The sequence below is a fragment of the Monomorium pharaonis genome, chromosome 11 (assembly GCF_013373865.1).
Source record: "Monomorium pharaonis isolate MP-MQ-018 chromosome 11, ASM1337386v2, whole genome shotgun sequence".
Lineage (NCBI taxonomy): Eukaryota > Metazoa > Arthropoda > Insecta > Hymenoptera > Formicidae > Monomorium > Monomorium pharaonis.
Window position 1 is genome coordinate 1,831,138 of NC_050477.1, and position 14,888 is coordinate 1,846,025.

A 14,888-nucleotide genomic window follows, 5' to 3' on the forward strand; every position below is an offset into this window, starting at 1 on the left:
TTACATAGAAATTAAATGTTTTAATTTTAATTTAGTAAAATACGGCATATGTTTAACTTTTAAAACTCGGGTCTTTTCGTGGACTCTTGTCATATTAATTTTCTATTTGTTGATTTTCAGGTGAGGATGGCAGTAGCAATAAAGGTAGTTCTATATCGTTGCGGGCACAAGATTCCCTGCTGTCAAAGGCTCCCAGCTCCGCACAGTCGGAAGCGTCGCTCGCCGACGGCGAAACTGAGCCGGACGCCGCGGAGGCGACGGATCGCAATCAGTCCGAGGAAGCGCCGGCGACACCTAGTCCACCGCTAAGTCCAGTCACGTCGGACATCTCGGAACCTCAGACACTAGTGAATCAAACGCAGGAGGCGACGTGGCGGGACGTGATAAACATTTGTGTCTCGGGGGTTTCGGGCGGGGAATGAGACGTCGCCGTTTTCACGTGCCGCCACGCACGGACTAGACTCCAAACTGAATTTGACGCCGCTCTTAATTGCAACGGCGGACGAGTAACATAACGACTGCATATTTGTACATCATTTGTTGTTATCGCTCGCGGCTGTTCACGAGCGCGCAAGTTGATCGGTGATACAAGAGAAGGAGGCAGGGCGATGCAATAATGCTCCCCGCGTTTGAGAGAAATTGGACATGGCGCGACATAGTGTAACGGAGGAATTCGCTAAACGCGACGTTACGATATAACAAACACGATGCTCTGTATAGTGTATAAAATCACTTAAGCTTAATTTTTTATGGTACAAATGCTACACAGACATGCTACACATTAGACGTTTTCGCCAAGGATAGTAGGTAGCTGCGTCATTATTTGCTCAGAATGCGATTCTCCGCGCCCTTCTATAATCGAGCATCGAGAAACGAAGTGACGTATTTCGAAAGAAGAGCTTTGGAGATACGGCAAAGTCTTGGGGATAAAGTCGCAATTTAATCATGATTATATATATTCTTTATATGCAATTGTGTTATTCAGCCTTGTGGAAAACGTAGATATTCGTTTTAATCTTGTGTATAATTAGAATATGTAAAGATTTTAAAAGGAACATAGCTATCGAGAAATATTCCGCGCGATCGACAAAAAACGAATGCCTATCCTCGTTGTACGCGCGAGGCCTTTCATGTTTTTTTTTTGAACACATTGTGCATTGTATGTCACCGATCTTATTAAATATCTCTGACATCTTATATACTCATTTGTAGAAAACTTTTTTTTTATTAATTTCTATCGGAATGATGCCTTAGAGATACCTATAATCTTAATTAGTGATCTTGCATAATAAGTAAATCCATTTTAACGCCATTGCACCGCGCGGTGCTTTTAAGTTTTCAGACACATTTTCCATTGATTATGTAGAAGTGACGTCATCGAGTATATCAATCTGTATACTGTTAACAAGTATTGTTAAAGAACAGATACAAATTATTTTGGATTATATCTATGACACCTGAAAAATTGTCTCTCTTCTGTCCTCTTTGGCATTTCGTTTTCAATGTATCGTCAGAGTCACGCAAATGTCGGGGAAGTAAAATGACTGCTCTGTGAAAAAAAAGTTGCAATCTTTTTGACTTTTGTACTAAAATCATAACATTCACATTATTCTCTATTGAAACAATATATTTCTCAAACTAAAGTAACTAATTAAAACAATTTTCTATTACATGACTACAGTTTTTCGCGAATATTTACGAGAAATAAATACTTGCGAATTGTATACGTGTACTAATTCTTAGTTCGCATAAAATTTCTGTACATTTATGTCCGTAAATAACAAGTTAAAATTCGAAAGAATCGAAGTGATACTCGATTATTAAGATTTATTCGATAAATCGGATAAAAAATATTCGAGTTTTAATGTGATATTTGACCAAATTCTATATATAATAATTGCTGACGATATGCGAACTGATAAGCCATCGATACCAAAATAAGATTTTATAATTGTATCACGAACCGTCTCAAAGGAATACTAATGACATATTGAAAAAAAAACGCATTCTTCGATCGATTAATTGCTTTATGCATCAACGGTATGTATGAGGACATTAATTACTTTCATTGGCAAGTGTTTTGAATTCTCAAAGTATAGAGCTAACAAGCGAAACTTTGTATTGTATAAATCACAATTGTTTATGTCATATCGTAAGAAAAATGTAAATTGTAATATAACAGAGTTTTAAAGGAATTTGTATAGCATCGTTTTGCAATTGAAAAAAGTTCTGTTATAGATCGAAAAAAACATTCCTATAAAGATACAACTCATTGAGCGAGATATTTTTTCAAGGCAGTTCTGCATAATCAAATCGTCGAGAATCAAGTTTTCCTTAGAATTGTCTTTCAGTTGGAATATAAATTCGAAATATATTTGACGCAGATCCAAACTCCTTTTTTTCCGCGTAAGGCAGAAACGCAGGTGACGGTAATCACTCGATTTTGAAGGGAATAGTGCCTGTAAATGTAGCAAATGTATTACCAGAGACACTGGAATACACGTATATAAATATACTATCTGAGATGTAAGCGCAGTCGGGATAAGACAAAGCTAAACATATTAGTATTAATTAACGGGAAGCGTAGTTTGAACGAAGATTTTTGTACAGCTAAAAAGTACTATTTAATGTGCTGTAGGCGCGTGAGCGCGGTTTCTTTTTTTTTAGTACAAAAAGCGTTGCAATCATTGCGAGTTGCCGCGTTCACCTTCTTCTACTTACAAGATACTAAAGATTACGCTGTAACATACCGCAGCGTGCGCACCGCGCACTCAGCTTCGACATAACTTGTTACTTGTTGAGAGCACAGTAGAAATTGTCGAAGAAAATATATTTAGCTTCTCTTCATTCTATATAATATTAGAGAGATGGAGTTTTGTGAGGGAGATGAGCGATTGAATTCTGTGCGCGCTGCATTCAAGAACCAAAATACAAGCTCTTATCGAGAGATGCGGTATTAATGATAAATAAACTGTACAATAAATAATATAAATGCTTGTGCATTACGCGTAGTAGTCATAACAAAGCGAAGTCAGCGTACCTTTGTTCCCTGTTCAACCTTTATCGTCCTTTTTTCGATATTGGAAACGAGAAAAATTTGCCGAGCAAAAAAACATACTGTGATAGAAATGCTTTATTTAATGATCGCCTAAATTTCCATTCTATTTTAGATGCAATCTTTGAGATGGTAGGCTAAAGAGTACTATTTAGCTATTACTTAATGTGTTGTATTAACGTTTGCATAAGAATATTTTTTGTTGATTATTTTTAAACATTTCATAAGAAATATCAATAGACTGATCGTAGAAACACTTTATTATAGTGAAAAATATAGTAAGCGCTTTTCTGCATTCTTAGTATTTTTAGACTACTAAATACTTAACATAGTTTTTTTCAACTTGCATAAGATTTTATTAAGAACAATATATGGCCTACATATAGATAGACATAAAAATGATATGTCTCAAATGAATTGCATGCTCGATAGTACATTGAGGAGAAAGAAGTAGAAAATTAAAAGTAATTTACAATATATGTCCTTAAGAGATTTTATTTAAAATATATCTTTTTTATTTAAATATCTACAAATTAGCAAATCTTATGTAAATCTTTAATTAACAATATTTTAAGTTTCCGTACCATCATCATTTTCTATTTCAATATCGGATCTCATCACTAAACACGATAATTTCGATGTTAAATAAATCTGCAATGCAAAACGAAATACGTAGATATTTGCTTTGATATTTCGTGTAATATTTTGAAAAATCAGAAGACAGGACTTACACATTTGAGAACTTTTTTTGTATCGATATTGTGTATTCGCAAGTATCTGTCGAGACTGACGCTTGCAACGTATGGTTTGATCCTGCTGCAAGCTACTCTAGTCACACCACCGGTAAAACCTTTGTACGTGTTTAATAAGGTACCTGGTTTTCTCAAATCGACGAGATTCAACTTGCCTTTTCCTGAGCCCACTATGATTTGTCTAAAGATATGATAAAAGTTACTTAAGACATTGTATGATTGGTTATAACATTTTACATAAAACTTTAAAGTATCTAGTAATAATTTTCTACGCATGCACATAAATTTTACTTTTCTCTAGATGGGATGGCCAAGCTGGTCCAAGATTCATTCTGAATTGTCATATTTATTACAGGACGTCTTTGAGAAAGTGGATCATACAGGTATATCTATAAATTGTATACATAATTAATAATTCTAAATAATAAATCAAGTTTGACATTACATTTGTTGTACGACAAATGTAACAGTATCATTTTTTACAAAGAAAATTATGCCTCTTACATGTCCATGTCTACCAACTGTTACTATCTGTTGAGATCCTGACAAGAAATTGATATCCGATATCCAAACAGGTATCCTTAAGTTCAGCCAATCATGCGGAAGGGACTTTTCGACGAATGTCATCTTTTGCGTCTCTAAGTCCCACAGTTTCAGCCTGTTCTCTGTTCCACCAGTCGCTATGATGTTCTTTTGTTCACACGAGTGACACATTCTGCCCAAGTTTTCTCCGGCATTTAGCAAGATCTCTCCTTTTCCTCCAGAAGATGGCCACAGGCATACGTCCCCAGATTTGACTGCTGTCAAAATAGATCTGAAATAAAACCATTTTATTAGATAAAAACTAATTAGCATGTAATGAACACTAATGAACACGTTTTGCGTTGGAACAATTTTTTTACCTGTTGTATCGTGATAATCCATTGATACTTCCTGTACCTATGTTACAAAGAAACGAATTTGTGAGTACTGCGCTCTCCGCGTCGTAGATCTTTATTCTGTAACAAATTGATCATGCAATTATCAAATTATATCAAATTATATTTTATGATACAAAACCTTATTATATAATCGTGTAAGAATTATATTTTATCATATGTATTCTCACGGAAACATAAAAGTAAAAAAAAGAGAAAAAGAAAGTTTTCTTTACTGATTTGCGTTACCTTCTATCTCTCTTCACGCCGCACGCGACCAAAATCTCGCGTTCATCGTCGTTCCCCCATTCGATTCTGGTCACGTGATCGTTTTCCGTAATTAAGGCCAGGGTCTGCAAATTCTTTATTTTATTATCCTTATTCGTCCGTCCGATTTTCACTCCTGTAATTTACATTTCTCAGTGAATGAAATAAACAAGCGCTGCAAATAGGTTATATAACCTATAAATATATATTGACTCGCGGGAAAAATCTATGGGAGGATTACCTTTGATGACACCGGACGTTGCACCCACGACAACATCGAATCCTTCCTTTTGATTCATGACTAAATTTTTTTTTTTCTCACGTCACAAATTTAAACGGACAGTTCTTTTCACGGATATGGTCATCAACTCCTAAATTGAGTTTGACCAGGAAAATAAGGTCGGATGTTATTTTTAAGTCAAAAAACATGAGATGTATCAGTTATTCCATATAATGTCATAAAAAGATAGTTTCTTTAGCCACTTTCAAAAATTTCAAAAGAAAACACGATCCTACTCACAACTCACGCTCCGGTACACGAACACGTGTCTGTCAGAGACATTTAAAAGTCGAGAGAGACGAAAGCGGGCCGCGCGCAGAGTTGCCAGGGATTTGGGGAATTTTCCTTCAAACTGACTTGATTGTTATTATCGGCAAACAATACCATAGATTTTTCTATTTTAATTCCATTAAAAGTTGTCCCCTCAATCTTTTGTCCTCCTCAAAAAATCTCCCTCCGTGATAATAATAAAATACAAATTGAAAGGAATCTGGCAACTCTGATGACGATCGAGTGACGTTTTCCGAAACGCAGTCCAATCGTCTGCGACGATGCGTCTCTTTGGAGTAGAGTGGAACAGAGTAGCGCCAGCTGCAGGCGACGTTTTTCTTGGAGGTCCCGGAATCCGCGATCATATGTTGTAACCGCAAAGTTTTGCGCAAACCGCGACTATCGTCGTAGGATAGAAACTGTGAAACTGGTTGCGCGAGCAAGAAGGAAAATCAGCTGAGTCGCGCTTAGCACAACGTACGAAGAACCCTCAGATGCACCTGAACGAAGTGCCTTCGTCCAATCGCCGGTACGTGAATCACCTTCGGCGATTCGCCATCAGAGTAAAACGACTCGCCCGGTCGAAGCTTATATGAAACCGTATGCTCCGACGAAATTTCGATCAACTTACTCGACGATTTACTCGACCTTTAGCATAGAACTAATTTTTTTCTTTAACATTTTGTAGGTAATATTAGACAATGAATTTTGTAATTGGAATTCTGTCTTGAATTAATCGCCGATTAAGTTGAGAGGGTTTGGGATCAGGATCGCGGAAATACAGGCCGTTCTTTGAGTTTCTCAAAAACTGGATCGATCGATTTCAATTTTTGCAAATTTTTCTGTTTTCGTACAATTTCGACTTTCTGCAATCTGTTCCGGGCTGATCAATTTGCCTTTAGAAAGATTCATTTATTGTCTAGATTTATCAACCCAGTGACTTTTCTTGTTTTATACATGTGCTATGAATATAACGATTATCTTTCATATATTATGTATGCAGTTGAAATCAATTTCGGTCGTCCATCACCACCGCCGCCGCTGCCAGCAAATGTCGGTAAACCGCTGATGTAATTTTGCGGTAATCCGGTTTCCGCGCGGTGATGACGGCCGCGAGGAAATATTTCCATGTATCACACGCCGTCCTGTAGAGGTGCATCTGAGGGGAGGTGGCTCAGCCACCGAGAGGCACGACGAGTCGACTCGACGCCGGTCGGAGCAAGTCTGTAGACATCCGAGAGGATGTTCATTGTATCTCGTTCAAATCTCACCGTCGGTAGGTGATAGCTGATCGATATTGAAACGAAGAGACAATCTCTAGGAAGGATGAGATGGCTCGGACTTTGAGGGCTCTTCGAAGATGAAATTGTAAGATGACGAGTGGCTCGTGACATCCGTGTCGCGTGAGTACATTTAGCTGGATAGTCACAAATTCATCTTAGTTTTATTTGATATTTTAATTGAATAACAATACTTATTCCTCGATTTTCGTGGAGTATTTGTTCTATGTGATTTTTTACGCGAGTGAGAATTGCATTTAAAAACGTCTGCTGGTATATCTACAAAAAAATAAAAACCCATGTATATTGTAAACATATTTATATCACATATTTGCACATTTGTGTAAATCAAGAGATAAGTGTTTAACAATATATTACATCTATATTATGTAAGATTCAATCAAAATATCTATGATAATCTTTTACAAAGAGATAAGGTATAATTGGTGTATCGACAGGTTTTATACAATAATGCGGCTGAACTTCAAGACAACCCTGCTTGTACTGGTAGTCGCGACAGTGAGCTTTCTACTCGCGTCGTGGAATAATTGTGGAAGCCTACTGTTCCATACAGATTGGAAGAGATATCAACACAAGGCAAGATAGATTCATGATTCACTATATAATATAACAGTAATTTAAAAGATAAAACATGTTTTTATGTATGTTACATGTCGATACAGGACCGTTTAAATACAGAGTCAGGATATCAAGAGATAGACTGTCACATAAACGGCGATTATTCCATAGGATGTCGCAAGGAAGGCGACGAAGTATATATACCATTTTCATTTATCCATAAATATTTTGAGGTAAGTTGCGAATCGACGTTAGATTATGTTATGCGCTACAAATACATTACAACTTGTATAAAATTTACATGTAAAACATTTTAGATTTATGGAAAACTAGCTACCTATGATGGCCTGGAGAGATTCGAATGGCTGCACAGTTATTCAAAGATCGTAAATCCCAAGGGGAAGTATGATCCTCGAGGTGTATTTATGACCTTTGAAAATTACAATGTTGAGGTCAGGGATAGAGTCAAGTGCATCAGTGGCACTGACGGCGTACCGATATCGACGCAATGGGAGAGCCAGGGATACTACTATCCCACGCAAATTGCTCAATTTGGGTTATCGCATTACAGTAAAAATCTAACCGAGCCCGAACCACACAAAAAGACCATCGAGGATTCTGATAAGGTTAAGCAGAACTGGAATGTTCCTCAAGGATCAGTTATGAATAGAGTGTATGACAAGCAGACTAATAGTTACGTTCTGAAATTTGCCACCCCGGAAACGAGTACGTCCGGGATTTCTCTGAAACTCGATCACGTACTGGACTTTGTGTTGAAATGGGATTTTAATATCAAGGACAATGGAAGCATCACGGTTACGCTGCAATCGAGGGAGAAGAAGGAGATGTACTATCTTCATTATGTCACTAACAACATAGTATTGCAGAACTACAACAATCATGTGCACTATGGAATCGGACAAGCTAATCACCAGTGGAGACGTCTCACTAGAGACCTTGTAATTGACCTGCAAAAAGGCCTTTATCTGAATGATAAGAGTAAGAAGAAATTGCCCCGATCTAAGTTGAAGGTAAACATCGCACATGACAGTTGTTGGAAAATATATTTTTTGAAATAATTTTTAAAAAAATAATAATACAAATCATGTATTAATTTTATAGGTAGTCAAAATCACTTTGTACGGCACCGGTATGATTGACAATATGACATTATCGACTAGCGAACACATGGAACAGTTTTATGATGCGGCAAGATGGTTTGTCGCTAATCAGAATATCACTTCTGGTGGGTGGCCGAATCCTGTCAGGAGAAAAGTGGCGTCTGGAATGGCTATTCTTGAGCCTGGATGGTACGGCAGCATATATATATAAATATAAACATCTAACAGTAAAATTAACAATAAAGTATTGATTTTACAAGAGGAAAAATTATATGATTGCAGGTATTCCAGCATGGGTCAGGGTCATGCGATATCAGTGCTGGCACGAGCATATTATCATTCCGGAGAGGCGAAATACTTGCAGGCCGCTATCAGAGGTTTACGGCCTTTCAGACTGACATCTGCTAATGGAGGGGTAGCCGCGCTGTTTCTTGGCAAATACGTCTGGTACGAGGAATACCCCACTACACCCTCCTCCTTCATTCTCAACGGTTTTATTTATTCACTTATCGGTCTATACGATTTGAAGAGCATAGCGATGGGTAAGGACGCGGAGGAGGCGACCAGACTCTTTAATCAGGGTATGATATCGTTAAAAAATATGTTAACGTTATACGACACTGGCTCGGGTACAACGTACGATCTGCGTCATTTTACATTAAAGACAGCACCCAACTTAGCTAGATGGGATTACCATTCTACTCACATTAATCAGCTTCTTCTTCTTAATTCCATTGACAATGATCCTATTTTTATTACGACTGCGGAGAGATGGATTGGTTATATGAATGGTAAAAGAGCGGCGCATAACTAACTATTCATATTTAGATAATATTTCATCTCCTTTGTATTTTGTTTACATTTATTTATTTAAATTATTTTTCTTATTTTTTTATACCTAAAGATTCATCATTAATTTCATTTTAATTTTCTTCCGTTACATTGAAAAAGAAATATTTTTTCGTGTAATTTTTATTTTATATTTATTATAATCGTAGTCTCGTGATTAAATAGAAGAGTAGACAAAAAATACGAGCGCATGAGAACTAAAATTACTTGCGATCTGTTAATATTTTAGAAGAATGAAATAATAGGAGATGAAACTGTAATAATAGGAGATCTGTGTCTTTAATATACAAGATGATTTTTAATTATATTATCACACACACAATACACATAATTTTTTGTGCATTGTAATTAATTTTTAATATTTAAATTATCTTTTATATAATTTATATATATAAATAAAATACTGTGTAAACTTATAAATATATTTTCTTTTCGTCTTTTCTGAAAGGACACATCAATTTAAATATTTCAAAGAAAAATTTTAAATCAAATGATGTAATTATAATAAGCAATATGTTAGTATATCATATTGATATATAGTTAAAAATCATCCAGTATATACTTGTAAATAAGAAATTTCTGAAGGACCCCCTTGAACACTCAGATATTGAAACGGATAACGTCTGTTTCAAAATTAATAAAAACTTCGCATAATGGTGCTGCCAATAATTATGATAATTAATATAGTGTGATTCTTTCTTAACAGATATACTGTACAAGTATACATAGAATCTAAGAGAAGATTGTAATTATTTATTTTTTAATAGAGCGGCAAGTGATTTTTTGTAAATTTCTCAACTAGTTTTATAACTATGGACTTGCACTCCCTACGAGATATAAATAATGTTAAATTATTCAATAAAAATTATTGTTTAACCAAACAATGTGTTTTTTAGATCTTTGTTCGGTAACATTTTTCAACATTTTTTTCTCTATTATGAATACATAGCAGAATGATGTTTGTAATGAAACTGAAACAGGCGGGGAAAAAGTTTGTCTCATATAAATTTTTGTTGTATATAAATTTTAATGCTGCATAAGTCGTTATGCCTCCAATTTTATTGCAGATTGAAAATAGATTCGCGCGACCAGTCGCAGTTTATAACTGCACTTTATAAAAACATACAGAACACTTTGCATGAGATCCTACGGTGAACACGAATTGGAAGACATATTATCAGCGTAGCGTTATGAAACATACATATATATATATTAACTCTGTTACACGACCTGCGTAAGGAATAGGCGGTTAAATTTGTTTTCATATTTCCTGGTTCTTTCGCAAAAGTATGCCCGAATTGGAATAAAAATTAAAACGCGTTATTAAAACGTTGAGTATTTCGAACGTGGAATCGGTGATGTCGTTTTGCGTTTGACTAGCCGTAACGGTAGGCGCGGCCGTAATTGTACACCGATTTACTCTCGATCGGATTACAGGTGTACAGGGCGTCGCCTCTGGTCCCCTCCGGGCACGTGCAGACTGCGATGTGACGTCGGGGCGTGCATGTGGCATTCGGACCGCACTCGCGGCCGGTACACGGGTTCGTACACGTGAAATCGATACACGCCCGATTGTCGGGACATTCACTGTCGGTGAAGCACTCTCCGCGCTGGCAGCTCGTCAGGGCGTTACCGATGTAGCCGGTAGGACACGTGCACACCGGCCTCTCCTTCCCGGTGCTGTCGTGACCCGGCGTGCAAATGGCATTGGCACCGCAGGGATTCGGTTCGCAGAGATCGCCTGAAAATAGAAGCGCGATTTTGAGATCGCTATTTTCCCCCTCTCCTCTATTTTTTCTTTTCCTCCTGGATTTTTCCTGGTAAAATTAACTGGTAATTAACTGAAAAAAATAACGATCATTATACTGATTACTTACGCGGCTCAAACAGTCTGCAGCTGACGAAAGGATTACCGGTCATGTGTTTCGGACAACTGCAAACGGGAGTGATCCCACGTAGATTGCAGTCGGCATTCACGCCGCACACGCCGTCGCAGGGATTCACGCATTTCTGATAGAGACAGGCGGGCTTGTTCGGGGGACATTCGGAGTGGGCGGTGCACTCCGGTCGGCATACGATGAACGGGTTTCCGTTCCAAGACTAGGGGGGAAAAAAAAGCGAATTGAAACGATCCCACACACATCAGCTTCGTTTCGTCATCGAGGCGCTTAGTCAGATTTATATCTCATTAAACTGTAATTCTTCTCTATGTATGGATAAAGCGGAGGCGTTATTTACTTTCGGACAGCTGCACCTCGCCTGATGATTGATGACCTCGCACTCGGCGTTCTGGCCGCACTTGCACGGGCTCTCGCACCTGTACGACGACGAGCACGCGAGGTGCGGAGGACACTCGCTGTCGCTCTCGCACTCGTGCCGACATCCGGTCAGGGGTGAGCCTCTGTAACCCGGCAGGCACGTGCAGACTGGAACCTGGTTGATCACCTCGCACTGGGTGTTCTGCCCGCACGGGCTTGGCTTACAGGCGGCTTCTGTACATCAAATATCTCCGATAATAACTTACATTATTTGAAAGATGATGAGAGCTTAAAATTATATATATTATATTTATAATTATATGTATCAATCGCAATGGCTGAATCCAACGGATGTTTAAGTTCCAAGAATGATCCAGTCACAGTTCTCCAAAGGGTAAGCCTTTTGAAGATTAAGAAAACTTGTATCATTATCTACATGTTAAACAAAGGTGAAGGATAGTTAGAAACGAAGACCAGAAGTTTAAAACATTATGAAAACGTTTAAATATCTTTGTAATGTTCTTTTAGACGTTTACGTTACTTAGAATTGAATGACGGAGGACCTACGTACGGGGGTCGGCGACTTGACAGCGCGAAAACGGATCTCCGACGTATCCTGGTATACACTCGCAGGTCGGTATGTGAGTTCTGGTCAGGCAATTGGCATTCGACCCGCACAGACCTACGCAGGGATCAACGCACTTGTTGTTCGTGCACACCCTGTTGTACGGGCAGTCCTCGTTGACTGAAACAGTAAACAGAGATGAGCTAAGTGTAGCGTGTATCGATTATTTATGCTGGAAACTTAAAAAGCCGCTGGTATAATTCCGCGACTTAATTAACAAGAGTTTTACCTTTTCCAGGAATTACATAATGTTCGCGGTTTGCCTTACTCACTTAGACACTCGACCCGCACGCACCGCGCGAGCGGGTCTCCCATATGTAAATTCAGGCAGGAGCACACGGGCCGTCCCTCGCTCATCGTACATCTCGCGTTGACGCCGCACGTGTAGCTGTCGCAACTGCCTGTGGAAGACGAGGGTCGTCAGATGATTCAGCGAGACGCGCGGCTTCGGTTTTGCGTAATAAAATAATAAAACGGAAGGAGACGGCACGAGAAACTTACTCGCAAGTACTCGCGACTGAACGTATTGGACGTAGTGGCTGCCGTTCACCACCGCGACGAAGAGAGGCAGGAGCAAGGCTGCGGCTCGCGAATACTGCATCTTGCCACTGTATTTCTCCAACTCGTATCTATCCGAAAAAGCGATGAGATTGTGACGAGCGGGGAGAGAACGTTACTCCCGCGACGAATCAAACTCTGTACAAATTTTCAAGTTGAAAGAAAAGACTTTTCTTTTATAAAGCGTTAAATAAAATATCTTCGCTTTTTCCGCAAGAGTTGGATTAAAGACAATCCTTATTACTTTAATTAGAAAAGCCGATTTGGATAATAATTGACGAGCATTTTTGCTTCGAAATTCCAATTGTAAACATTCACATATAATACAAATAACATAGAAAAAAGGAAATGTTAACTTTAAGATGTTTTATCTGTTTTTAAAATATAATATTTAAAAATGTTTTAGTTTTAAAACACTGAAACCTTTAAGGAGATGCTGAACCTGTCCTGTTTTAACGATTATTTTGATTATTTTTAAGTTATTAATCTTTTAATTGTATTTACAGAATTAAAATCCTTCTCCACAATCAAAGTACAAACGATAACATAACGCGCACGTAAGAATTTTATATAGAAAACAAAATTTAATTTGTAAATGAAATTAAAACTTTTTTATACAAAATTCTTACGTGTGCATTATATTACCGTCTGTACTTTGATTGTGGAGGATTTTTAATTCTATAAATACAATTAAAAGATTAATGAATTGGAAATAATCAAAATAATCGGTAAAACAGGACAGGTTCACATCCCCTTAAAGTTGAATTAATGTTCAGCCATTTCCATCAATGTAAATCTCAGAAGTAGAAAAAATAAAGTATAAGTTAAATCAATATCAAAATTAATTTGCATTGGCAAAACTTTAAAACCTTGTTCTTTTTTTAATTTTTAATTTAAAAAATTTTAGTATTTTTATTTTAATATCTTAAAATTAAACATTTATTTTTTGAATGAAGAAATATTGAGGAACAGGTAATGAGCGTGACAAAATAACGACAAAGTGACGTAAGTAACGCGAGTAGTGAATAGTGCGAATGATGAATAATGGATGAGGCTTCACCCGAATAACCGGACAAGAATTTATTCGAATAATGCCTACCTCTGCTTGCAACTTAATGCTCGATCGGCGCGAGGAAGACTAACCGATCACCTGCGATCGCGTGGATTACGCGAGGACGATCCCACAGCCCCACCATCCGCGACCTTCGGTCCCCCCTTCGAACTTCGCCCACGCACGGCCCTGATTATTCCTCAAGGTGTTCGATAAATTTCGCCTACGTATTTATATCGCGTTTAATTCCGCGTTTTTTCGCTTCTTTTTTTTCGTAATTGATGAGCGATTACGTGCGCGCGACGCGGATTTCCCGCGATGAAGTTGAGCGCGCGCGGCAAAGCGCGATCAGAGCACGCACGTAATTATCCAGTTCAATCTGACTATAATGATATTCCATATTCGCGTGCAGTAACAATACAGTCGGTTAAAACGGGTATGAGTAATTCACCGCCGCTGCAGTTTCGCACGCGGAGGTTCCGCGACGAGGAAACCCTTTCGCGCCAAAAATGGATCTTCGCAGACGCGCGGCGCACTCGATCACCGTTGCCGCAGCGCAGTTGAGAGTATAAATCCGGTATCGGTTTCAAATCACCGCTACAGATCACCGTTTTCGCGCAGCTTCCTCTCTCCCTCGATCGCGCTCCTTTAAATCCACGTAATATGCTAATCTAGAACAAAAATGTGAAGGAAATAAAAAAAAAGAGTAGAAATGTACATGCAAAAATATGGTAATGCACCAGTATTATATGGCTCGTGTGACCGCGCACTCCCGTTTTATTGTCATTTCCGTGAATGGAACATGCACGACTCAATGTCGCAATCTCGAGGCGAGGAATATTTGCTCGCATTTTTATGGGTTTTCGTCGAAAATCGTTTGCTCGGTATTTATCAACGTCGATTCGGCAATTTTATTCCGAAAATCGATTTATAAACATTTTTGCGAATCGTAAACGAGAGACTAATTCTATTTATGAAATATACACGTATTTTATAAAAAAGCATTCTGCGGTAGTTGAGAATTTG

At 38.0% G+C, this 14,888-nt stretch overlaps 4 protein-coding genes across 4 annotated transcripts in view; 2 read left to right on the forward strand and 2 right to left on the reverse strand.

Annotated features, from left to right (window-relative positions):
- LOC105839325 (serine-rich adhesin for platelets) overlaps positions 1–2,986 on the forward strand; it is a 52,695-nt gene extending 49,709 nt beyond the window's left edge. The window contains 1 exon segment of the mRNA XM_036294061.1: positions 121–2,986. Within this exon segment, the coding sequence (XP_036149954.1) occupies positions 121–422 (302 nt within the window). The 3' untranslated portion in view covers positions 423–2,986.
- LOC105839327 (WD repeat-containing protein 74) lies at positions 2,657–5,536 on the reverse strand. Its single transcript, XM_012685560.3, has 7 exons — positions 5,233–5,536; positions 4,974–5,127; positions 4,710–4,805; positions 4,312–4,621; positions 4,099–4,196; positions 3,787–3,988; positions 2,657–3,706 (listed from the first exon to the last, which is right to left on the reverse strand). Exons 1-7 carry the CDS (start codon positions 5,288–5,290, stop codon positions 3,626–3,628), a joined length of 999 nt encoding a protein of 332 aa, XP_012541014.2. The 5' UTR covers positions 5,291–5,536; the 3' UTR covers positions 2,657–3,625.
- Positions 5,537–5,878: 342 nt separating this feature from the next.
- LOC105839326 (D-glucuronyl C5-epimerase B) lies at positions 5,879–9,630 on the forward strand. The gene is made up of 7 exons (XM_012685559.3): positions 5,879–6,070; positions 6,545–6,944; positions 7,280–7,418; positions 7,505–7,633; positions 7,718–8,431; positions 8,523–8,710; positions 8,804–9,630. The coding sequence occupies exons 3-7, from the start codon at positions 7,293–7,295 to the stop codon at positions 9,333–9,335; spliced, it is 1,689 nt and encodes a 562-aa protein (XP_012541013.2). The 5' UTR covers positions 5,879–6,070; positions 6,545–6,944; positions 7,280–7,292; the 3' UTR covers positions 9,336–9,630.
- A 747-nt stretch (positions 9,631–10,377) lies between these two features.
- LOC105839330 (neurogenic locus notch homolog protein 1) lies at positions 10,378–14,813 on the reverse strand. Its single transcript, XM_012685569.3, has 7 exons — positions 13,911–14,813; positions 12,755–12,949; positions 12,526–12,654; positions 12,200–12,373; positions 11,609–11,862; positions 11,248–11,470; positions 10,378–11,111 (listed from the first exon to the last, which is right to left on the reverse strand). The coding sequence occupies exons 2-7, from the start codon at positions 12,852–12,854 to the stop codon at positions 10,747–10,749; spliced, it is 1,245 nt and encodes a 414-aa protein (XP_012541023.1). The 5' UTR covers positions 12,855–12,949; positions 13,911–14,813; the 3' UTR covers positions 10,378–10,746.
- Between the last annotated feature and the right edge of the window lie 75 nt (positions 14,814–14,888).

Bases quoted from the DNA above. Each gene is read 5' to 3' on its own strand.
- LOC105839327 (XM_012685560.3), bottom strand. From the start codon at position 5,290: ATGAATCAAAAGGAAGGATTCGATGTTGTCGTGGGTGCAACGTCCGGT. The intron at 3,989-4,098 runs GTAAAATTTATG...TCATATCTTTAG, and splicing joins GCCATCCCATCTAGAGAAAA to ACAAATCATAGTGGGCTCAG. The intron at 3,707-3,786 runs GTAAGTCCTGTC...TTTGCATTGCAG, and splicing joins CAAAAAAAGTTCTCAAATGT to ATTTATTTAACATCGAAATT.
- LOC105839326 (XM_012685559.3), top strand. From the start codon at position 7,293: ATGCGGCTGAACTTCAAGACAACCCTGCTTGTACTGGTAGTCGCGACA. The intron at 7,419-7,504 runs GCAAGATAGATT...ATGTCGATACAG, and splicing joins GGAAGAGATATCAACACAAG to GACCGTTTAAATACAGAGTC. The intron at 7,634-7,717 runs GTAAGTTGCGAA...AAAACATTTTAG, and splicing joins TTATCCATAAATATTTTGAG to ATTTATGGAAAACTAGCTAC.
- LOC105839330 (XM_012685569.3), bottom strand. From the start codon at position 12,854: ATGCAGTATTCGCGAGCCGCAGCCTTGCTCCTGCCTCTCTTCGTCGCG. The intron at 12,655-12,754 runs GTAAGTTTCTCG...CGTCTTCCACAG, and splicing joins TCAGTCGCGAGTACTTGCGA to GCAGTTGCGACAGCTACACG. The intron at 11,112-11,247 runs GTAAGTAATCAG...TTCTATTTTCAG, and splicing joins CTGCAGACTGTTTGAGCCGC to GCGATCTCTGCGAACCGAAT.